This window comes from Herpailurus yagouaroundi, unplaced genomic scaffold (assembly GCF_014898765.1).
Source record: "Herpailurus yagouaroundi ecotype Mexico unplaced genomic scaffold, PumYag 142, whole genome shotgun sequence".
NCBI lineage: Eukaryota > Metazoa > Chordata > Mammalia > Carnivora > Felidae > Herpailurus > Herpailurus yagouaroundi.
The window spans coordinates 14,574,524-14,600,016 of record NW_024412397.1 but is presented as its reverse complement, the minus strand read 5'-3'; the positions used below and the strand labels follow the sequence as shown (position 1 = coordinate 14,600,016).

At 36.8% G+C, this 25,493-nt stretch overlaps 1 protein-coding gene across 9 annotated transcripts in view; it reads left to right on the top strand.

Moving 5' to 3' along the window:
- Positions 1 to 25,493, top strand: part of RELCH (RAB11 binding and LisH domain, coiled-coil and HEAT repeat containing) — a 114,432-nt gene that overhangs the window by 51,479 nt on the left and 37,460 nt on the right. For all 9 annotated transcript variants that reach the window (XM_040478634.1, XM_040478630.1, XM_040478629.1 and 6 more), the window contains 9 exons: positions 1,182 to 1,294; positions 11,133 to 11,223; positions 13,910 to 13,981; positions 16,455 to 16,595; positions 17,029 to 17,193; positions 18,784 to 18,931; positions 22,328 to 22,484; positions 23,109 to 23,232; positions 25,222 to 25,270. In XM_040478634.1, the coding sequence (XP_040334568.1) occupies positions 1,182 to 1,294; positions 11,133 to 11,223; positions 13,910 to 13,981; positions 16,455 to 16,595; positions 17,029 to 17,193; positions 18,784 to 18,931; positions 22,328 to 22,484; positions 23,109 to 23,232; positions 25,222 to 25,270 (1,060 nt within the window). The remainder of the gene's footprint in view (positions 1 to 1,181; positions 1,295 to 11,132; positions 11,224 to 13,909; positions 13,982 to 16,454; positions 16,596 to 17,028; positions 17,194 to 18,783; positions 18,932 to 22,327; positions 22,485 to 23,108; positions 23,233 to 25,221; positions 25,271 to 25,493) is intronic.

Genomic DNA, 25,493 nt, shown 5'->3' with positions numbered 1-25,493 from the left:
TTTTAAGATAATATGTAAAGACTTTAGAAATAGTAGAAAGGAACTTCAAGTCGTTCCTTTAAGTTTCAGTCTCAGCTCCTCTAAAAAATGGCATCGTCCATTTCTAAGGAAGCATCTTCAACACAGGAAGATACTTGCCCTACAGTGTAGACTTTTCTGCAGGGTATCACGCGTTACTACATAGCAGTCAGTTCCTGTTTTAATCTACTAGCACTTTTTGGTGGGTAGGAAGATAGATGGGAAAAAGAAATGGTGGGGTTGTAATCATTCTGTTCTTATTACATCATAGTTACGTCTTTAATATCTTACTGAAAAGTAACGATAAAATATTATTTTCTTAATTTAGAAAGTTTTTTCCCGAAAGTATCACTTCTGGACTTTTATTCTCATTAGATTTGAAAATCCATTCCAAAATGAAAAACATTAATATCTTTTTCATATATATTAGAATTTTGTCTTACTTTAATTAAAATGTGAAATAAATTTGGTTTAAATATTTCTTTGGAAGAGAGAAATAAACTTTTGTTATTACTTTCCTACAAAATATTGAATTTACCTCTGCACGTTGAATGTGCAACAAGTACGATATTACTAAAAATCTCCATTTGAACATAAACCATGTCTGCTGATACTCTGTAGCAGTGCTGAGAGCATTGAACACTTATGGAAATGGTCTTCTTTTTAATGAGCCATAGGGTTAAGTGAGAAGGTACAGAATTACTACTTATATGTAATCTTAATAAAAACAGATGATACTGTACTTGCGGAAGTGGGATGAGTTATCTTGATTTTCTGTTACCTTTCCAAGCTTTAAAAGATAGCTAGCTTCTGCAAGTTTTTGTTTAAAAACACCTTCAAAAACAAAATTCCTGTGTCAACTTATAGTGTTCTATAGTCCAAAAACTAGTAGACGATTGGGAAGGACTGGATAAGAAAATAAGGTTAGTTGAATCTTCAGTAACGTTATTTATTACATTGTGATTCACACCTTTCTGCAACCACCACATAAATACATGTTTCAGTGTTTTCTCTTGAATTACCAATGTTACAGAGTTAGAATTTGCTCTTTTGTATGTTGTGATTTATTTCATTTTAAACGTCCATTTAAGAATACTCTGGGGGAAGAGCATATTCTGCAACGCATTTTTACTTTGACTTTTTCCACCTTCATATTTCTTTAGGAGTTGATTCCCCTCATATTGTGTACAGCATGCCTACATCCTGAGCCTAAAGAAAGAGATCAGCTTCTCCATATACTTTTCAATTTGATCAAGAGGCCAGATGATGAGCAGAGGTAGGTATGACTACTTCTTTGGGAAATAAATATCATGTTGATTGATTCATTTCACTAATGTGGCACCAAGATTAGCATTTTAATCTAAATGCCTTCTTTCTGTCCCGGTGTTTATTTTAACAAACAGAGGAAACACTGGCCTCATTCACAGAGTTCTGCAGTGCCTTCGTTCTTGTTATTCCAGTTACTCACGTTGAATTTGTACACTTTTATATTAGTTACCTTTAAACTTCTAATTCAAATATTTCTTTGCCTTTATCTTTCACTTGTGATTTCTAAGAACTCCTAAATATTCCCCCTTTTTCCCGCAGATGAATTACATAGATCACAGCTTCTTAACAGGCTCCACAAAAACTAAAATATTTAATATATGAATTTCCGCATCATTGGGCTGTCTGTAAACCAATTACTATGTGGCTAGAGGGGCATAATATTTTTTGTTTGTTTGTCGTGACTCAAGTGCTCACAACTCTTGATACCTGATTGGAGAAATTAGTTCTGTCTGAGGGTGGTAAAGGGACCCACATCAAGATGACTTCCCAGAAGAACAGGGAAGAGGTTGCGATCAAGTGATAATGATGTCTACCTTAGAGAGTAAAATCTTTAAATAAAGGTGGAGCTTTTAAGTGAAGCTCTGCAGGTGTGAACGTGAACAGAACATCCTTGTGGGTCAATAGGTTTGACTAAGCACTGGATGGTAAAATATGGGCATTTGAAATGTTTTTTGTTATAATTTTCTGTCTTAATGGAAAAGTTTTGCCTACACTTTTGCAAAACAATAGTATTGTACTTTACGATTAGGTAGATAACTTTACATATTCAATACTTGTTTTACTGACTGTCACTTTTTACCTCATCTGAGAATGTTGGAAAATCATAAAACAAGTAAAGCTCAAAATTTTATATATATTTTTTTAAGTTTATTTATTTAGTTTGAGAGAGAGAGAAAGTGTGAGTGGGTGAGTGGCAGAAAGAGAGAGAGAGAGAGAGAGAGAGACTCCCAAGCAGGCTCTGTACTATCAGAGCAGAGCCTGACTTGGGACTCCAACCCATGAACCATGAGATCATGACCTGAGTCAAAGTCAGATGCTTAACCAACTGAGCCACTTAAAGCTCAAAATTTTATTTTTTTATTTTAATTTTTCTTATTTTTATTGAGATATAATTAATATATAACATTGTGTAAGTTTAAGGTATACAGTAGATTGATTTGATACATTTATATATTGCAATATGATTACCATCAAAGTGTTATCTAATACCTCTATCATGTCATATAATTATTATCTCTTTGTAGGGAGAACAATTAAGATCTAGCTTCTTATCAACTTTGAAGTTTATGATACAATATTAATGACTATAATCACTGTGCTGTGCACTATATTTCCAGCATTTATTTATCTATTAGTTCCAAGTTTGTATCCTTAAACAGCATATCCCCAGTTCCTCCACACCCAAGTCCCAGTAACTACCATTTTACTCTCTTTTTACAAGTTCAGCTTTCTAAAATTCCTCATATAAATGATGTCTTACAGTATACATCTTTGTCTGATTTTCTCACTTAGCTTAATGTCCTCAAGGTCCAACCACATCCATTTATATTAGCATGAAAAAAGGGTAAGATTCCAAGGAATAAATCTTACAAATGATGTTAAATATTTTAAAACCTTACAAATATTACAAAAGACCTAAACATATTTTGGAAGACCTAGATCTAGTCCATGTTTATAAACAGTAAAAATCTGTATAACACTTTTCCAAAAATTGGTCTGCTATTCTAGTCAAAGTCTTTATTTTTTTTAATACAATTTATTGTCAAATTGGCTAACATACAGTGTATACAGTGTGCTCTTGGTTTGGGGGGGGGTAAAAGCTCAAAATTTTAAATACAAGGTATCTCTTAACTCCGAGAATAAAAATAGTCATATAGATTTTAAAACATTATGAGTATATATCTCTTTCCTGTTCTTACCAAAATATACCTGAGCAAGTGGAGAACATGTCCTTTCAGGATCCAGTCAAGATGAATCTACACCAGCAGTCCTCACATGCTAGTCCAATAGAAAGAAGGGAAATTTGGGGCGCCTGGGTGGCTCAGTAGGTTAAGCATCTGACTTTGGCCCAGGTCATGATCTCATGGTTCATGGGTTCAAGCCCCACATCGGGTTCTGTGCTGACAGCTCAGAGCCTGGAGCCTGCTTGGGATTCTAAGTCTCCCTCTCTCTGCTCCTCCCTCACTCGTACTCTGTCTCTCTCTCTCTCAGAAATAAACAAACATTAAAATTTTTTTAAAAAAAGAAAGAAAGAAAAAGAAGGGAAATTAAGTCACTGTATTAGTACTATTCATTGCAAACTAAAAATTTTCTAGGGACAGTTTGATGGTGCTAAGAAAATTAGTATTTTTTCTCCTTGAAAAATACTCTTCCCTATCTTGACAACTTAATAATTAAATACCATTATTACATTGTTATTTTTAAATTTGCAAGGCAGAAACCTCGGATCTCTAGGCTGTTTTCATACTCTGCATGGAAAGCTAATAGCTGCCACCTGGTGGCCAAAAGTACCTATTGGCCTTACATCAGGTTGAGCTAGGTCAGGAATTCAGCACTCGTGCCCACGCTTAAATTTTTTACCTTACAGATACAAAAGTATTTACTGAAATAGACTAATCAGTCGACTTACGGTGTATAATGTGAGTAACAAATTAACAAAGCAGAATGTTTAAGTTAGCATAATGTATTTGTCATATAATCACTTGCTACTTTTCCTGACTTAATAAATCTCAGGCTTGTCTCCTAAGAAGAATTTCATTTTATGCTTAATAATGGTGCTTTTTGCCAGTTCTTTGCTAACAACCATAATTGCCACCATATTCCTACCTGCATCAAATACTAGTCAAATAATCCCTGTCCTGCAATTTAGTACAAGTGAGAACATTTATTTTTACCATTACGGGAGCCTGTTTCCAATGCTGTTAATAATCGATAGGCTATCTGACCTTTGCTGTTTTCAATCTGTATTTCAAAACTGTTACACTTTTTAGAATTAACTTTGCTGGCTAAGAAGTTTGCCTTCAGGGGCCTAACATTTTTTCAACAAGTTGATGTATCTTTACTATGTAGATGGTGGCTCATGATTTAAAGTCATTTCTCATGAGGGTTTCATGCAAGTGTTTGTAATGCCTACATTTCACCTAAGTTCGTTTACTAAAAGAGTCAAACATTTATGAAACCAATATACGTGCCTTCTCATTCCCCACACTAGTGGGGAAAAAACAATATTCAGATATTAAGAAATTTTCACTGGGGGGGCGCCTGGGTGGCGCAGTCGGTTAAGCGTCCGACTTCAGCCAGGTCACGATCTCGCGGTCCGTGAGTTCGAGCCCCGCGTCGGGCTCTGGGCTGATGGCTCGGAGCCTGGAGCCTGTTTCCGATTCTGTGTCTCCCTCTCTCTCTGTCCCTCCCCCGTTCATGCTCTGTCTCTCTCTGTCCCAAAAATAAATAAACGTTAAAAAAAAAAATTTTTTTTTAAAGAAATTTTCACTGGGGAACAGGCAGCTAAAAAGCTGTCCGTAAACCTTGGGAATTTCTTTCTCCATTTTTCTTTTATTCATGTTATTTGCCTTCCCAAAGTAGGAAATACAAAAGCAAAGGAAGAATTGAGAAATAGGCATAGGAGATGATAATATAAATATAAAGGGGAATCAGATAGATAAAAATACAAGATTGTGGTAAGTGAGAAGAAGCTGTAATATACACTGAAGATATACTGGCTCAACATTTTCCTCGTTGTTGTCCAGATGTTCTTTGTCATTATTCTCCTCAACCTGAGAGAATAGTTATAGTTAATCTGGCTAAATTAAATTGAAATTTAAAGTTATTATTCGGTTTAAGTTGACTTATATTGCGAAATAGTGAGCATTGCTTGGGCTTCAAGTGCCGTTTCTATAATTAATGTGAATAAAACATTCTAATTTGCTTTTTCTTGAAGTTGGCTACTTTAAAACATCTATTGAAGGGGTACCTGGGTGGCTCAGGCGGTTAAGTGTCAGACTTCGGCTCAGGTCATGATCTTACGGTTCATGGGTTCAAGCTCCACATCGGGCTCTCTGCTATCAGCTCAGAGGCTGCTTTGGATCCTCTACCCCCTCTCTCTGTGCCCCTCCCTTCCTCCCTCCCACTCTCACTCTCTCTCTCTCAAAAATAAATAAATCTTAAAAAAAATTAAAAAGAAAACATACTTATTTTTCCATCAGGTTTTACGATTTTGAACTAGATAACCAAAAATGGAAAAACTTACAATTCTGCATTTTATTTTATCTTATCTTATTTTATTTTATTTTGTTTTGTTTTGTTTTATTTTATTACAATTCTGCATTTTAAAGTCATTTAAAATGGAACTTCATTCTGAAGAGTGAAAAAATATATTTAAAATTCTAAACTCTTGTAACTTTCAAATGTATCAATTCAAATGAAGTTATTATATTGGTTAAATATATACTGTTCTGTGACACATTACACCAAAAGAATATGGTTTAAAATAACACTCATTTTTTTTCACAGTCAATATGAAATTTAATCACTAGGCATAATTGAAGATACAAAAATCAAATCATGAAGCATATATACTATTAACTTTAATTTTGAATCTTTCTAAGGCTCAAAACTTTCCAAAATAAATTTCTTATAGCAGAGGATTTGTTTGTTCATAACTATGAAGCCAAAACAAAAAAGAAAAAACTTTAATCGATTATTGATATCTTGGTGGTGTTTTCTTCCTCATTACATCAGCTTTGTGGTAACAACATTGCTGGTGATTAGTTGATTTCTGAAGCCTGAGCACCCAAATTCAAAGGACATACAAAGCAAACAGGATATTCTTATTTCTAGAGACAGAAAGGTTTGCTCTAACAAAGTGATTCTCAAAGTGTGGTCCAAGTATCCTTGGGGGGGATGGGGCGCCATAATAGTACCACAGTGCTGAAAGTGAAAGACTTTTTTTTTTTTTTTAATTTAAATTTTAGTTGACATACAGTGCGATATTGGTTTTAGGGGTAGAATTCAGTGATTCATCACTTACATACAACACCCAATGCTCATCACAAGTGCCCTCCTTAATACCCATCACCCATCTAACCCATTTCCAGCCACCTCCCTCTGTCAACCCATAGTTTGTTCTCTTTCATTAAGAGTCTCTTGTGGTTTGTTTCCTTCTCTTTTTTTCCTCGCCTTCCCATACTTTCATCTGTTTTGTTTCTTAAATTCCATATATGAGTGAAATTGTATGGTATTATCTTTCTCTAATTTAGTTATTTCACTTAGCATAATACATTTTAGCTCCATCCATATCATTGCAAATGGCAAGATTTCATTCTTTTTGATGGCTGAGTAAAATTCCATCGTGTGTGTGTGTGTGTGTGTGTGTGTGTGTGTGTACGTGTGTACACACCACATCTTTATCCATTCAGCAGTCAGTGGAAATTTGGGCTCTCTCCATAGTTTATCTATCGTTGATAATGCTGATACAAACATTGGAGTCCATGTGCCCCCTTCGAATCTGTATTTTTGTGTCCTTTAGGTAAATACCTAATAGTATAATGGCTGGATCATAGGGTAGTTCTAATTTTAGTTTTTTGAGGAACCGCCATACTGTTCTCTTGAGTGGCTGCACCATTTTGCATTCCTACCAACAGTGCAAGAGTGTTCCCCTTTCTCCACATCCTTGCCAACTATTGTTTCTTATGTTGTTAATTTTAGCCATTCTTTTTTTTTTTAAGCACAAAGATATCACTAATTTTTTTTAATGTTTATTTTTGAGAGAGAGAGAGAGAGAGAGAGAGAGAGAGAGAGAGAACGAGAGAACGAGAGCCCGAGCAGGGGAGGGGCAGACAGTGCTGCACTGACAGTACAGTGCCTAATGCACGGCTCGAACTCAAGAACCATGAGATCATGGCCTGAGCCAAAATCAAGAGTCAGGTGCTTAACCAGTTGAACCACCCAGGAGCCCCTAATTTTAGCCATTCTGACAAGTGTGAGGTGATATCTCATTGTGGTTTTGATTTGTATTTCCCAGATGATGAGCGATGTTGAGCATCTTTTCACGTGTCTGTTAGCCATCTGGATGTCTTCTTTGGAAAAGTGTCTATTCATGTCTTCCGCCCATTTCTTTTCTTTTTTTTTTTTTTCTTTTTTTCTTTTTAATGTGTATTTATTCTTGAGACAGAGAGAGACAGAGACAGAGCATGAATGGGGGAGGGGCACAGCAAGACAGGGACACAGAATCTGAAGCAGGTTTCAGGCTCCACGCTGTCAGCACAGAGCCCGATTCGGGCTCACAAGCCCTGAGATCATGACCTGTGCCAAAGTTGGACACTTAACCGACTGAGTCACCCAGGCGTCCCATCTTCTGCCCATTTCTTAACTGGCTTATTTGTTTTTTGGGTGTTGAGTTTGGTAAGTTTCTTTATAGATTTTGGATATTGACCCTTTATCAGATATGTCATTTACAAATATCTTCTCCCATTCCATAGGTTGCCTTTTAGTTTTGTTGATTGTTTCCTTTACTGTGCCTTTTAGTTTTGTTGATTGTTTCCTTTACTGTGCAGAAGCTTTTTATCTTGATGAAGTCCCAGTAGTTCATGTTTGCTTTCGTGTCCCTTGCCTTTGGTGACTTATCTAGTAAGAAGTTGCTCTGGCCAAGGTCAAAGAAGTTGCTGCCTGTGTTCTGCTCTAGGATTTTGATGGTTTCTTGTCTCACGTTTAGGTCTTCATCCATTTCGAATTTATTTTTGTGTATGGTGTAAGAAAGTGGTCCAGTTTCATTCTTCTGCATGTCGCCATTCAGTTTTCCCAGCACCATTTGTTGAAGAGACTGTCTCTTTTCCATTGGATATTCCTTCCTGCTTTGTCAAAGATGAGTTGACTATATAGTTGTGGGTCCATTTCTGGGTTCTGTATTCTGTTCCATCGATCTATATGTCTGTTTTTGTACCAGTATCATACTGTCTTAATGACTACAGCTTGTAATATAGCTTGAAATCTGGAATCATGATGCCTCCAGCTTTGGTTTCCTTTTTCAGGGTTGCTTTGGCTATTCAGAGTCTTTTGTGGTTCCATACAAATTTTAGGATTGTTTGTGCTGGCTCTGCAAAAAATGCTGGTGGTGTTTTGATAGGGATTGCTTTGGGTAGTATAGACATTTTAACAATGTTTGTTCTTCCAATCCTGAGCGTGGAATGTTTTTCCATTTCTTTGTGTCCTCTTCAATTTCTTTCACAAGTGTGTATAGTTTTCGGAACATGAATCTTACCTCTTTGGTTAGGTTTATTCCTAGATATCTTACTGTTTTTGGTGCAATTGCAAATGGGGTCGATTCCTTGATTTCTTTTTCTGCTACTCCATTATTGGTGTATAGAAATGCAGCAGAATTCTGCACGTTGATTTTATATCCTGTCGCTTTGCTGAATTCATGTATTCTAGCAATTTTTTGGTGGAGTCTTTCGGGTTTTCTACATAGAGTATCATGTTGTCTGCAAATTAAAATAACACTGATTTTTTATATTGTAGTTAGTGTGAGTCAGTCTGGGTCCTTGCTTCCGGGTCTCTAATAAGGCTGTAATCCACATGTTGCCTGGGCTGGTCCTGTCAAGGCTCAACTTGGAAGGATTTGCTTCTGAGTTTATTCACATAGTTGGTCATTAGCAAGATTCAGTTTCTCATGGGTTTTTGAACTGAGGGCCTCAGTTTCTCACCAGCTTTTGGCCAGAATTTCCTTCAGTTCCTTGCCGCATGGGCCTCTCCAGAATGGCTACATACTTTATCAAAGCATGCCAGCTGAGAAGGCAGTAGAAAGGGTCCAATGCTGGATATCACAGACTTTTGTAACCTAATCTCAGAAAAGACATCCCATCACTTCACCCATTATTCTGTTCACTGGAAGCAGGTCATTAGGTCCAGTCTACAACAGCATGAATATTGGGAGGTGAACATCATTAGGAACCATGTCAGAAGCTGCCTACTGCAGTTACCTTGGGTATAAAATTCTGATGTTAGAAATACCATTTTACTGGTGCAAATATCAGCTTATGGGGACTCAACTGGTTAAGCGTCTGACTCTTGATTTCGGCTCACGTCACGATCTCTTGGTTTGTGAGATCACGCCCCATGTTGGGCTGCACGCTGACAGCCCAGAGCCTGCTTGGGATTGTCTCTCCCTCTCTCTCTGCCCCTCCCCCACTCACACATGCCTTCTCTCTGTCAAAATAACTAAATTAACTTTTAAAAATGTAAGAAATAGCATTTTACTGGGAGTGCCTGGGTGTCACAGTTGGTTGAGTATCTGACTCTTGATCTTGGCCCAGGTCATGATCTCACAGTTAGTGAGTTTGAGCCCCACATCAGGCTCTGTGCTGATGATGTAGAGTCTGCTGGGATTCTATCTCTCCCTCTCTCTGTCCCTCCCCTGCTTGTGCTCTCTCTCTCTCTCAAAATAAATAAACTTAATAAAAAATTAAAAAAAAAGAAATATCATTTTACTAATATGATACCCTAGTTTTGAATTATAGAAATACTGGGGGAATAGGAGCACTTGGGTGGCTCAGTCAGTTGAGCATCTGACATCAGCTCAGGTCATGATCTCACAGTTTGTGGGTTCGAGCCCCTCATCGGGCTCTGTGCTGAAGGCTCAGAGCCTGGAGCCTGCTTCGGATTCTGTGTCTCCTTCTCTCTCTGCCTCTTCCCCGCTTGAACTCTGTCCCTCTCTCTCAAAAATAAACATTAAAAATTAAAAAAAAAAAGAAAGAAATACTGGGGGAATAATCACTGATTGTTTTAGTGGCTAGAAACTGAAGTTCTTAGATGCTGAAGCATTAGACATACTATCTTAGAATGCATGGATGGGAAGTTCATTTAGGAGGTTATGAGATTCAACTTCACACCAATAGAGGATAACTTCACAACATCTCACAAATGGTGTTACCACTGTTGGAAGAACGAGTCTTAAGGAACTCATCCTCTTGGCGGCAACCTAGTCCATTGTAAGAAAAGTCTAATTTGATTGTACAAAAGTACTGTGTGTGGTGTGAATTACAGAGCTGCTTTTTTTTTTTAATATTTGTTTATTTATTTATTTTAAGTTTATTTTGAGACCGAGACAACATAAGTGGGGGAGGGGCAGAGAGAGGGAGAGAGAGAGAATCCCAAGCAGACTCCGTGCTGCCAGTGCAGAGCCCAATGTGGGGCTTGAACTCACGAAACCATGAGACCATGACCTGAGCCAAAACGAAGAATTGGACACTTAACTGACTGAGCCACCCAGGCGCCCCATTGTTTATTTACTTTTAAGAGAGAAAGAGAGCGAGGGGCGCCTGGGTGGCGCAGTCGGTTAAGCGTCCGACTTCAGCCAGGTCACGATCTCGCGGTCCGTGAGTTCGAGCCTCGCGTCGGGCTCTGGGCTGATGGCTCAGAGCCTGGAGCCTGTTTCCGATTCTGTGTCTCCCTCTCTCTCTGCCCCTCCCCCGTTCATGCTCTGTCTCTCTCTATCCCAAAAATAAATAAACGTTGAAAAAAAAAATTTAAAAAAAAAAAAAAGAATGTTAAGAGAGAAAGAGAGCGAGCCAGCAGGGGAGAGGGAGAGAGAGAATTCCAAGCAGGCTCCGCACCGTCAGCACAGAGCCCAACACATGGCTCGAACCCACAAACCATGAGATAATGACCTGAGCCGAAATCAAGAGTGGGTGCTTAACTGACTGAGCTACCAGAGCTGACTCTTTTGAACCCTTAGTCCTAGCTGTGCTTTCTAATGTAAGTATAAGTCTTTATTCATTTGTATTATTTTTCAGGCAAATGATACTGACAGGTTGTGTGGCGTTTGCACGCCATGTTGGACCAACACGTGTAGAAGCTGAACTTTTACCGCAGTGCTGGGAACAGGTAAATAACTGTATGGCGTTTTCTCCTAGCTGTTATACTCTAGTTTATTATAAGTGTTCACATTTTCTTTTTTAAATGCCACTAGGAATTAGTGGAATTATGTGGGATCTAAATTATGCTGCTTTTTCTGTAGTCCAGCACAGTGATTTAATAGCACTTAAGAGTGCTCTGGGATGCCTTGCTTTTATTCATTCTTCCAACAGATACTTAAGGAACTAGTTCCAATGACAGGTACAGTGGTAAACAAAAGACAGAGACCTTTTCATGGGGAGATAAGAATAAACAAATAAATGATATGTCTTGTATTACTATAAACTGTGAAGAAAAATAAAGCAGGATAAGGGTTAGAGAATGATGGAGAATGCTATTTTAGAAAGAGGGCAGAGCAGGAATCCCTGAGAAAGTGATGTTTAGGCAAGGATCTGAATGAAGTGAGTTACTGCAAATACAAAAGCCCTCAGGGGCGTGCTCAGTGAATTCAAGAGAGAGCAAGAAGGCTGGGTGTGTGTGGGTGTGGGTGTGCATGTGTGTGTGCATGTGTGTAGGTAATAGAAATAATATATGTATTATATACTTGTATATATTGCAAATCTATACAGAATATGAAATGTAAACTGTTGACGTGGGAAGTTTTTGTATTTATAATCCAACTCACTATCTACTAACAGTACTTTTGGTTTTATATTGAATTTTAATATTCCAGTCCTATGTAGAACTCAGGATCATTGACTTTCTAGACTTGATGTTTAGTCATTAAGCGGGTTATTTATCCACCTTAAAAAAGGTGAATTTCTTATAAAGGCAAATGTCATGGCCTTATTTATAATAACATAGTCACTTGTGCTTTAAAAATACTGGTCTCTGGAATATCAGTAAAGTGTATGCTCTTTTAGAATTCTATTCCTAATTTCTTTGAGTATTCATTTTCTTCTTTAAAATTTATTAGAGTTTGATCTAAATTAAATATGTAAAAGGAACATTATATATAGTCCTGCTGTCTGTGACAGTCCTTTATGTCCCCTGTAGGTTATAGTGCATGCTAATTTAGGATGAGGCTGTAATCATTGAAAGTCACATTAACTTAGAAACAACATATACAACTTTGAATTTACAATTCTGTACCATTATTTATATGTACATATAGTATTTAACAGTTTTTTCTATTTCCTTTTCTTCCTATTGAGCTTTATTGAGATACTCAGATACCTTACACCCATTTAAAGTGCACACTTCAGTGGTGTTTAGTGTGCCCACAGACTTGTGCAACCATCACTACGATCGATTTTAGAACAGTTTTATCACCCCAAAAAGAAACTCCAACCCTTTGAACTTATTAGTTCCCATACTTCCAAGATTATTTTGGCTATTCTGGGTCCCTTGAATTTCCATGTGAATTTTAGGATGAATTTGTTAGTTTCTGCCAGAAGCCGTCTGGAATTTTCATGAGGACTCTGTAGATCAGTATGGAGAATATTGCCATCTTAACAATGTGAGCCTTCCAAACCATGAATTTAGGATGTCTTTCCATCTATTTAGTTCCTTTAAATTTTCTTTCAGTGATGTTTTGTGGTTTTCAGAGTATAATTTTTATACTTTTCTGTTCAACTGATTCCTAAATATTTTATTCTTTCTGATACTTGCAAACAGAATTTTCTTAGTTTAATTTAATATTGGTTGCAATACAAAGAAATACAATTGATTTTTGTATGTACATTTAATTTTAAGGCTCACTGAGCTAGACTAAAGAAGCAAAATGAAAGTTTATGTACAGCATACTTTGACATCCAAACCATTCTGCTTTCAGGATTACTATTTCTAGATTAAATTTGATTTACAGATATTAGTTATAAACATCTTTACCACCACCTCTTCTATAACCTGAATAAACATGGATATCGGGGATCTATCTAGCCGACTACCTCCAATCTGTTGCCCAGTAGATTGCTATGTAATTTCTTTTCTTAATTTTAGGCATCCAATACATTAATGAATTATGTCACCTTTTCATATGGGAATATGAGAACAGATATACTTCTTTTCCAGTCAAGGAAAGATTTATATTCTATGAAGAAGACATATGGGAACAAAACCCAGTATGTGTCATTTTTCTGTTATTTTTGTTATGGTTCAGTGTAGTCATCACAGCAAAGCCCCATCATCTTGCGTATACAAACAGGAGTGGATTGAAGTCTGCTTACTTTAAAAACAAAATCATATCACTAGTCAAGGGTTCTGGTTAAATCATTGACTTACTTCCAAATCCCTTAGTTGGAAAAGAGAACTGATGAGTTATTCCTGGCACCTATTAATAAGCCATGTCTGTCATATTCAGAAGGTGGGTTTTTCAAATTTAAATATAAACTAATGTTTCTAGGGCTGGAGAAAATTGCTCCTGACATCCTAAGGAAAACCTAGCTGTAGGCAAGCCCACAATCTCTAGACACCTTGCCACATTTTCATCTTTGCTTTATCCTTTTTTCTTTAACAGATGACCCTTGTGACCTCATTTTTTAGGCTCTCTCTGAATCCCTTATTCCTGATCCAGTTATAGCCACACAGGGATCCCCAGAAGTGGAAAAAAAAGAAGCTTTATTGCATTCTTAACAGGATTTATTGTGAAAAATAACTCTGTTGGAAGAAAGGAGGTTCTGTTGTTCATGTTTGATTTATTTATTTTTTACTCTAGATTAACCACAAATATCCGGAAAGACGTCTACTTGTAGCAGAATCCTGTGGAGCATTGGCACCCCACCTTCCTGTAAGAACTGCCAGTTTTTCTTAAAAACTTTTTTTCCTTTTAAGAGGGGCAGAGGGACAGGCAGAGAGAATCTTAAGTAGGCTCCGTGCTCATTCCACGACCCTGGCAACATAACCTGAGCTGAAATCAAAAGTTGGCCACCGAACTGTCTGAACCACTTAGGCGCCCCTACCGTTGATAGTTTTTAATCAATTCTTATAGAAAATAAAAATCTAAGCATGTAACAGTTTGCATTTTTATATTTGAATTTTTCTCACCCAAAATTAATCATACTATATACAATGTTCTTAATCCCTGACAGTAAACACTATTGAGAGGTTCTTGTGTAGGTATCTATGTATTTTTTTAAATTTTTCATACTGTTAATACCGCCACATTTTGCCTCTTTCAGCATTTGCATTTTTGACAGTGTTAAATTGCCCTGAACCAAGATAGCACAGATTTATACTCCTGTCATCAGTACATTGGAGTTCCTATTTTACCATACCTTTACCAGGATCGGGGTATGGTGAAATCTTTTTTAATATTCTCCTATATTATAGGAGAAAACCAGTATCTTGTTGTTGTGATAAATCATATAGACAGATTACGAGTAGGTTGGCACATCCTTTTATTTACTGTTCCAAGACAGATGAAGAACATCACAAACACAAAGGGGCTAAAAAAGCTGTTCTGCGCTGCCCCTGATACCAGAATGTTAAGCAGTATTAATAACAGACTTACTGTTTCCTCCATGGATCTCACTTGCCTTATACCTCGCTGCAGTTGATCACAGTAAAATACGCATGGTCATGGCTTACGTGGAGTAATGCCTCCTGATTTGTCCTGTGGGTTCCCTGTGGCCTACTGAATCTAACTGCCACAGCTGACCTCAGTCCAGATCAATGTGAAGCAAATACCCGGCTGAAGTTTACTTAACTTCTGTCCTGTTGCCCATGCTGATACCAACCAAGAAGCCATTTGAAGATCTTCCAGGCAGTTTGGGGGCAGTTTTTATCCTAAAGGATAAGTAAACAGGGCTGTACTAAAAGACATATTCACCAACCTAAATGTGTCCAAAATGTGCTAAAATCATATATATTTTTGTTTCTAAGAAGTCAAAGCAAAAAGTAGGTCATTAAAAAAATTTTTTTTAATGTTTATTTATTTTTCAGAGAGACAGAGACAAAATGTGAGTGGGTTAGGGGCAGAGAGAGAGGGAGACACAGAATCTGAAACAGGCTCCCGGTTCCGAGCTGTCAGCACAGAGCCCGATGCAGGGCTCAAACTCACGAGCTGTGAGATCATGACCTGAGCTGAAGTCGGACGCTCAACCGAGTGAGCCACCCAGGAGCCCCTAAAAACTAGGTCCTTTAAAAATAACTGCAGGGGCACCTGGGTGGCTCGGTCGGTTGGGCATCTGACTTCGGCTCAGGTTATGATCTCACAGTTCATGAGTTCAAGCCCCGCGTCGGGCTCTGTGCGGACAGCTAGGAGCCTGGAGCCTGCTTCGAATTTTGTGGCTCCATCTGTCTCTGCCCCTTCCCTGCTCATACTCTGTCTCTTGCCTCTCTCTCAGAAATAAACATTAAAAAAATTAAAAAGAAAAAAATGACTGCAGATCTTGCCCTGAATACTAAAATCACACTGTGAATTTATGAAAATGGTCATCTTCTACCGCTATTTTATTCTAACCATTATATGTAAACAAGTTTGGGTTTGAAGAATTTTATAAATTGATCAAATTACAATGGTGCGAAGAAGGGAAGAAAGGGGAAGAATTTGCATAGCAATAGCTCTTTATTTTACTTTCAGCCATTAATTAGGCTAAAATATTCTTTAACAAAAAAGAACTGTGTGAAATTAAGACACAACAGTGGTTGCCATTATATTAAATAATTGCCTCTGAGAATAGCAGCGCAGTTCCCTTTGAAGTCTTTGTAAGTTTACTCCCATATTGTATCATCCTGTTTGAAGTTTTTTTCTCAGTTCTTCAAACAAATGGGAACACCAGGATTTTATAATGTTTGCAACACTTCTACCCCAGCAAATGTTTTGATTAACCAGAGTGGAGTTTGTAACCCTCCTGTTCTAACTCTGAGAGCTCTTCTCTGAGGTAAACAGGGAGCTGTAGAAGAGTCATTGTTGGTTTATAGCAGAGGGTTGACTTTGTCAATTTTCCAGAAGTGCTTGCTACTATGTTACTATGTGCTGTAGGGTTTGAAAGAGTTGCAGGTATGTATTGGGAGACAATTGATACCAAATTCAGTGTAGATGTTATCTTTAGAGAGGAAGGGTGGAGGAGAGTGAAACTTAAGCTGTATCTGTAATGTTTTATGTCTTTGGAAAATGAAGACTTAAAGGAAAGTTAGCAAAAATTAATGTATCTTTCATCTGGATTTTTGAATGTGTGAGTGTCTGTTGTATTATCTTATATACTTTTCTGCCGCTAGTATAAAATAAATAGTAAAAACATGTGTTTGTTTACTTTCAGAAAGAAATCCGTAGCTCCTTGGTTCTCTCAATGTTGCAACAAATGTTAATGGAAGATAAGGCAGATTTAGTAAGAGAAGCTGTGATCAAAAGCCTTGGCATCATTATGGGATACATTGATGATCCAGACAAATACCAACAGGTATGTTTTTCACAATGAACCCCATTTACTTCATTATAAAATTCCAAACAATTTAATATTCCAAATCTCTGATTCAGCTACATGATAATTTATAGTAGAGCTGCTAGGCATGCCAGTGTTCACCCATTGCAGTTAGCCACCTGGTTTTATTTCGATTCAAAAGAAAGAGCACTATGATTCATTGATAGTATCTCCCATGGTTTTGTGGCAAGAAATTGGCAAAAAGCGTGCCATGTTTACCACCATTTCTGTTTGGTTTCCGCTTCAGTGGATACATGACATTTTCTTTAAAGAAAATGGGAAGGATAGGGTTATGGATGGCTTTCTTTCTTGCTTAAAGTGTTCTCTACATGTACTACAGTGTATATACTTCATTGCTTTTTTTTAATTTATTCTTTGAAAAATCTAAATTTTACCTGTTTCATTTTGGCAGGGTTTTGAATTGCTGCTCTCAGCCTTGGGTGATCCCTCAGAAAGAGTAGTTAGTGCAACACATCAAGTATTTTTACCGGCCTATGCTGCCTGGACTACAGAACTTGGAAATTTACAGTCTCATCTTATACCTACATTGCTGAACAAGATAGAAAAACTTCTCAGGGTAAATGCTTTCTTTATTTATACAGTTTATAGAAATGTAGTAACTTCCTGATCTAATTTTTGTACTAAAAGTCCCTCTTAGAGTCTAGAAGAAAAACTAACATTTCTTTAATGCCTCTTATGTGCATTAAGGGAGATACTGTATAAATAATATATATTATGTCATTCTTATAACCCTTTGAATTATATTTTGGTTTTGGTGTGGAAACTGAGCATTTTGGTAGCTTGCCCAAGGTCTTACAGCTGTCAGATGATGGAACCAGGCTCTGATATTGGTCACTGACACCTAACTCTTACCCGTTCTGCCCCCAAATTTTAAAGAATCTTTAAGGCTCTTGCATAGTAACTACTCTGTAGACAGTCTTATATGTATTTATTTAATTTAAAAATTGGGCTTTTTTTTCTATAAATTTCAAGTTGGGTAGTTAAGAAAAACTGTAAACAAACAACTAGACTGGAAAATACTCATTTTTATGAAACCTGGGAAATTTTTTAAGTATTCTTTAAATGTTTGTATTCTTTCTACCTGAGATTTATCCATACCTTGTTTTTCTTAAGTTCCATTTCATAACATGGTTAATTCTATTTTGCTATTAGATGTACCTGAAGTATTCAGCGTAGCTAGTAATCCTTCCATGAAGAGATTAATTTAGAACTTGATAGTGTGTAACTCATATATCTGGTATCTCTGACATAGCTTTTATAATATTAGTAATATAATATAATGTATTTATTAGTAAACACTTTTATCTGTAATGATTCTATTTTTCACTTTAACATGTGGTTTCTGTGTACCATACTAACCCTTTTACTCTTTTTTTCTTTCCGTTATCTCTTTTGTTTCCTTTTGAATTTTTTTTCTCCTACCTTTCATCTATGCATCGAAGTATTTTAAAGTCCTTTCAGTGCTGGCACATACAGATGCTACCAAATCTGTAAAAGGAGATCGGATGTAGGAGAAGGAAAATAGCCAAGGCTGTTGCTGGTTCAACAGTTGAACAGTTAAAGTGATTCCTATAACTCACTTTAATTTCTTTATCCTGACTTACAAAATTTCAAAGAATAAGACCCTCTTGAAAGAAGAAAAGCCTGGGGGCACCTGGGTGGCTCAGTGGGTTAAGCGTCCGACTTCGGCTCAGGTCATGATCTCTGGGTCTGTGAGTTCGAGCCCCGCGTCAGGCTCTGCGCTGACAGCTCAGAGCCTGGAGCCTGATTCAGATTCTGTGTCTCCCTCTCTCCCTGCCCCTCTGCCGCTTGTGCTCTCTCTCTGTCTCAAAAATAAATAAATATTGGGGGGAAAAAAAAAGAAAGCCTATAAAAGAAGTTTCATACAAATGGTAATGACCGATGTTCACCCTGAAGTTTTCCATAGAAAAGATTATATTGCTTACTATAGTGCCTCAGTGCTTCCTCACATTTTCCTGTACTTAGAGAAATTAAGAAAAGATTCATGGATATCTCCATTAGGTGTTGTGCTATGAGTCTAACATACAGATTCTTAATTTTTTAATTAATGGCCACAGAAAGGAAGAGCATTATAAACACTTAATTTCAGCAGACTAAAACTAGCTTCCACCTCCTTATGTTTCAGGAAGGAGAGCACGGGCTGGATGAACATAAGCTCCACATGTATCTTTCCGCTTTGCAGTCCTTGATCCCCTCTCTCTTTGCGTTAGTGCTGCAGAATGCGCCTTTCTCCAGCAAAGCCAAGCTTCATGGTGAAGTGCCACAGATAGAAGGTACTGAACTGAACTTGTGGAAGGAAGATGTAGGACGTTAGCAGCTTAGCTTCCCAAGGAATTGCTTTTGGTTAAACTTCTAAAAATCACTTTATATGAAAGCATAATTACTAAAATATATGTGTGGAATTTCGTGGTCACAGAGTGTATGACAGCTAGGGTCAACTGCGGCTTCGTCACTTATGGATAAGCCTCATGGTATTATTTTCTAATATTTGTGCTTTCTTTCCATTCTTAATCTATAGTCATTTTACCACTTTTTTCCCCCCAGTGGCTGAAATAAGTTTTCTTTCATTCATAGAGTTGGATTAATGAAAAGATTCACCTAAAGTTACTAGTGCCAGTTTATGAAGCTTGTCATTTCCACTTTCTTTCCACTTTCTCTCCCCGACCTGTTTCATCTTATTTTCAATAGGGGAAGGTAAATGTAATTACATTCTTCTACATCCTTGACAGGAATATAAGCATATGCAACAGAATGTTTTTCTCCAAAGAAGGAGTATGACTTATTTTCAGAAATAGGTGAAATTGATAGCAAAGGCCAGTATTCTCTTGTCTCGATGTCCACCTAACCAGTAAGTGACCTCTGACCCACGGCACTTAGTAACCCCACTGCACCCAACCCCCAGGATAAATGGCTGTAGAGCAGCTGTTACTCTGTATGAGATCCCTTTGCAGAGTTTTCAGATTTGTGACATTGTCCATGTCTCTTGCCGACTTCTGGTAGACAAAAGAATTCTAACATTGAGAACATCAATAGATACTTAATGTTTTGACAGTTGGCAGTTTTCGTGTAAAGGAAACTGGGAGTGGTTTACCTATAATCTTTGGGATACACGAAGCACAGCACAAATGTTTTGAATGTCTGTTTTACTGGAAAAATTGAGAGTAGATGGGGTTGAGTTAATTTAATATTTTAAAATATTACTGAGGAGAAGGAAAATTCAGGCTTTTAAGCAAAGTCTTCATAAAGCATTCACAGCTGACTGCTTCAGGTTCCACCCCTGCATGTGTTAAGGTTCTTTGTCTGCCTAGGGGCTTTCCTGTCTAATTCCCACTCTTTCTCTTTCTGTCTTGCCATATTGGTGTGCTAGGGCTGCCATACCAAAATACCACAAACTGAAATCTATTGTCCCACAGTTCTAGAAAGCGCAAGGTTTCAGATCACGCTGTCAGCAGGTTTGGTTCCTTCTGACGGCTCTGAGGAAAACGCTGTCCTATGCCTCCCTCCTCGTCTCTGGTGGCTTGCTAGCAATTTCTGTCCTTCCTTGGCGTGTAGATGCATCACCCCAATCTCTGCCTTCATTTTCATATTCCGTTCTCCCTCTTTGTGTGTCTGTATGTCCAAATTTCGCCTTTTTATAAGGTGGGTAATATTAGACTAGAGGCCCACCCTACTCCAGTATGACCTCATCTTATCCAATTACATCTGCAATAACACTGTTTCCAAAGAAGGTCACATTCTGAGGTTCTGGGGATTGGGACCTCAATGTAGGAGTTTCTAGGAGGGTACATAGATCAACCTATAATGTTTGCCTTCATTCATGTATAAAAATAACTCTTGAATGTTGATGCCAAGCATGTGCTAGGGACTAGATGAAAATTGTCAAAACAACTGCTTTACCATCCTGAATATATTTCTTCCAGGGTTTATTTGACCTTTCTTGTGATTATGTCTTCATCATACCAAAAATAACCTTTCCTTTTTAATTCTTTTAGACTGAATATGACTCTCTGACTTTTAACAGCAACCATAAATGTTAATATTATTATGCCCACTTCTTGGTTATAAATCATTTATTTTAAATGAGAAAATATTGTATTCTTACGTAGGGTCTGTATATCCATGTCTATATGTCTATCTATATATACATCCATATATTTGGGATAGAATTTATGATAAGTGAAGATTTATTTTCTCTTATATAATAGAAACACAAATAGTTTTACTACCAATTTATTTACAGCGGTAACTGATATTTATGTCAGGCACTATTTTAAACACTTGAGATACATTCGTGAATAAAATAGACACAACTTTCTGCCTTCAGAGGGCTTACATTCTAGTGAGAGGGAAATACATTAAAGAGTCGTAATGGCTGTTACTTTGCTGGATAATTGTGACTGTTTTGTTGACAATAAAATGCTGGTATTTTGCTCTCCTATTAAAATGACATTCTGGGGACCTTTCTATAGTTCTATATTGTTAAAAATCCTGTTAAATAGAACAGTGTTTTGAGACTCCTGAGCCATTCTGTTTACTTACCTGTAATAATTGAGTTATCCAAATAACTGCTTATTTTTTGACATTATTTTGCTTCTCTTGGACCTACCTTTAAGTCTTTAGACCTCACTTTCCCCTGTAGTTAATCTTGACCTATCTATTTGACTTTAAACTGTTCTATTATTTTTCAGTTGTTTATTAGTATTTATGAAGGAATGACATTCACTCTATCATAGTGCAGCAGATTGTGACAGGTGTTATATAACCATGTTTGAAATTATATCAGCTATGCTTTGACATGATATATTCCCTATGAAGTACAAATATCCCTCGCAGTCCAAATCTGTTTATTCCTGGATTGAGATACAGTGAGAATTCAAGCAGAAACCTCAGATAGTGAGAGGTACCATGTTACCCAAACTCATTTATTTGTTGGTTGGTATATTATGATAGCAAATAGGAGAGTTCAGCTAGCAAGGGATGACCTCTGTCTTTAATATATTGTTAAAAGTCTTGGGCAGCATAAAAAGACGGTAACATCTTAATTTTGTCTTTGAACATTTTTAAAATTATGTGCATTTCATGTTTTCTTAAGTTTAATAATAATTATGAAGCCATTAATATATTTTGAGAAAATTCTGTATTTTTGCATGTTTTAGGATATTAGCCTCTATGCAAGAGTTGTTGGGCAGTTAGGCGTTTCTAACAGTTAATGAGCTGTTGGCGTGCGTTACCATTTAATAGCCATCAAGAAGTATTCTCTATTTCATTGTCATAAGTAGTCTGGTGGAATTATAAGTATTTCTATTTTTTTTAAACCAAATTCACATCCATGTTTCAGCTAACATCTTGTCTTTGGGCCAATTTTAACTTAACCTAAATGCAATTTTACTCTTTATTAGCAAACTATTTCATTACAGTGTTCGTTTACTGTAACTATTTTGTCTCCTAAAATCTTAATTTTTGAGACGTGTTAAATTTGTTCACATGTGACAGGAATTTGTTTCACTTTTTAAAAAAATTATATGATTAACATATTTCAGTTTCCTATTTAAAGTTTATAATAAGCAATTAAATATCGAGAGACAGAGTCTTATTTTCCTTTTCACAGAATAGTTAGCTTCACACACTGCCACTTTTCACATGATTTATTTTGCTTCTATTATTTATAGTGACTAGGTTCCCTCGGCCTATGTCGCCTCTTCAAGATGTGTCTACTATAATTGGAAGTCGTGAGCAATTGGCAGTGCTCTTACAACTTTATGATTACCAGCTGGAACACGAGGGTACAACAGGCTGGGAGACTTTACTGTGGGTTGTCAATCAATTGTAAGTTACTGCCTTCATATTCATTTGGTACGCCTCCATCAGTTGATGGAAGATAGCTCCCTATGCTTAGTTTTGGCACTGAGGGACAAAATATAACAAAATATAAAAACAAAACAAAAACATAACTTGGCATTATCTATGGTAAACTTCTTTAGGAGAGGAGATTTATACCATTGGGTATGTAGGTATTTATCTATGAGGATGGTGCTGCCAGACTATGTCAAAAGGACCTGTCTGCTGCCTTGTTGTTGTCTAATAGTGATGATGTATTTTAAACCACATCCAGATTGTCATTTTTGAAGCTACAGTGGATGCCTTGTTAGCCAAGCACTTAATGTGAAGCATCAAATCCAGTGATCTGTGTCTCATTAACTCCATAGGCAAAACTCTACCGTTAAGGTTCCATGTGTTTTATGGCAAGCAGTTAAAATTTAAGAAGTTTATAGGGTAGAATAGAGACTGAAAACCTTTTCAGAGTATCTCAAACCGCTCCTTTGATTTGCGGTTTTACTGGCTATGAAAAGCAAAGCAGGAGGTTGTTAGATTTGCATTGTTTCAGACATTGGCAAGGAAACAGTAATTTATATGTATCCCCTGCCTATTTTTCTTTCCTTTCACATTCAGGTTGCCACAACTTATAGAAATAGTTGGCAAAATTAATGTTACTTCAACTGCCTGTGTCCATGAATTCTCCAGATTTTTCTGGCGCCTTTGCCGGACATTTGGCAAAATTTTTACAAACACTAAGGTAAAAACTTGTGTTCCATATTTTCTTATTGCAAGAGATACAGAAATGTAATGTGTTAATTAACGCTGTGACAGAGTAAACCAAGGCATGAGCTCTTCCTTTACCTTTTAATATCTTAGAAAACTATGATAGTAACAGAAAATTCTAGTAAATAATCTTCTTATCTTTATTCACGTTTCGATGATTTAGCCTAAACTTGGTTTATATCCAGATTTGGATATAACATCTACACACTGGGTATCTTTCTAGCAGAGGCCGTATCAGAGGCCTTCACTGATTCTTTGATGCGCTTCTCCTGCCTTCCCATCCACCACACATTCGGGGGGAGCAGCTGTTTGCTCAGCACACTTTGGTCAAAACCTCAGGCGACTGTGGAACCAACGTAGCTTCTATAGAAGCCTTGCTGCAAGACCAGCTCTTAGAATAGTGTGGACACTTGAGATTCATGCTGCATATTTCAGTCGCTGCCAAAACTAGTATTTGTCACATCTGCATATCCAGGTTACTTTACAGTTTTAGATACTACAGTTGGAATGTCCTTAGATCCCAGTTTCATCTTTAATCCATTTGTCTTGCTAGCGTATTGTTGGGGCAGTTCTTTAGAGAGCTAAGAAAAGCATAAAAAGATACAGTTGTTAAAATCAAATGTTAAGACGTTTAAAAGGTAAGAATTTTGTGGAGCTCTTTACTATTAACTATTACTTTACTCTGTGGGTATTTAAACATTTAAAGCAAAATAGTTTGGTATAGCAGACTGGACAAAATTCAGAAAGTGAGTTATAATAAATACTATTATGTTTGTGACCTATAATAATTAAGTTATCTGGGCTTAGCCTTGGCATGCATGAAATGAATAAATTAGTGTCTTTTTGTTCCATAAGTATGGTGCTGTAGATTAATCTTCAAACAGTGGGCTTCACCTCCGTTTAAGTTGTTTGTTATGCCCGACCTGCCGCTAAGAGGGCAAAAAGTTAGACCTTGATGCTACTGTAGAAGAAACAAGATCATTTTACATTTTTGCTAACATCTAATTATTAAATAGAATTTGATTTTATAGTTATCAACATTGGCAAAAATTGTCTGACATCTCCAAAAGAAGTAGCTATCATTAAAAAAAAAAAGTAAGTAGGAGTTCATTTAAATACTTAGCAGTAAGTGGTTGACTTCAGTGCCCTGAAACCTGAAATCTGTGATAATGTTAATAATAAAAAATTGAAATTAGCATTTACTAGCTTAAAAAATTGTAGGTAAATTCTATATTTGATGCCTAAATTTCAGTTTTAAGGAAGTTAAAATTTAAGCAGATGGATATTACATGATGAATATGTTACTTATTGAATACCCTAAATGAATGGAATTTGCTCTTCATTCCTTTTAAATACAGCAAAGTTTTAAAAAATAATTCTAATCATATAATAATATTTACCTAAATAATCTTTCTGTCATGAAGTTTTAAGATGTAGTAATTTCAAGCCCTTAAAGTCATCTTGGAAATTATTTTAATTTAGTGAAGGAAAACAAAAACCCTTCAGAAAATACCTACTGACTTGAATTGATTTGGAAAACATTTTTTCTCTAAAGGTGTTGCTTGTAGTAACTTGACTCTTCTTTTATTCTAAGCCTCTTACGAATTGTTACATCTCTGGGGCACATCGGGGGCTCAGTCAATTTAGTGTCCGATTCTTGATTTCGGCCCAGGTCATATTCTCACAATTCATGAGATCGAGCCCCACATCGGGCTCCATCCTGACAGCTCACACGTGCATTCGCACTCTCAAAATAAATAAACTTAAAAAAAAAAAAAGAATTGTTATATTTCTGATCACTTAAATCGTCCATAAAGCAAAATAAAAAAATAAGTAAATAAATCAATTAATCAGATGAATCAATGAATGTAGTAGTAGTAGCCATAGTAAACATTTTATTTATTTAATCTTTAATTGATCCATTGGACTGAAACTTTTTGGATCTTTTCTTTCGGTTGCTTAGGTCAAACCTCAGTTCCAGGAGATTTTAAGACTGTCTGAAGAAAACATTGGTAAGTTCATTTGTTATTACTTTGTTTTAATTTTAATTTTTTTAAATGTTTTTTTTTTTATTTTTGAGAGAGAGAAAGAGGGACAGAGTGTGAGCAGGGGAGGGGCAGAGAGAGACAGAGACACAGAATCTGAAGCAGGCTTCAGGCTCTGAGCTGTCAGCACAGAGCCCGACGCAGGGCTCAAACGCACAAGCTGTACAACCAAGACCTGAGCTGAAGTCGG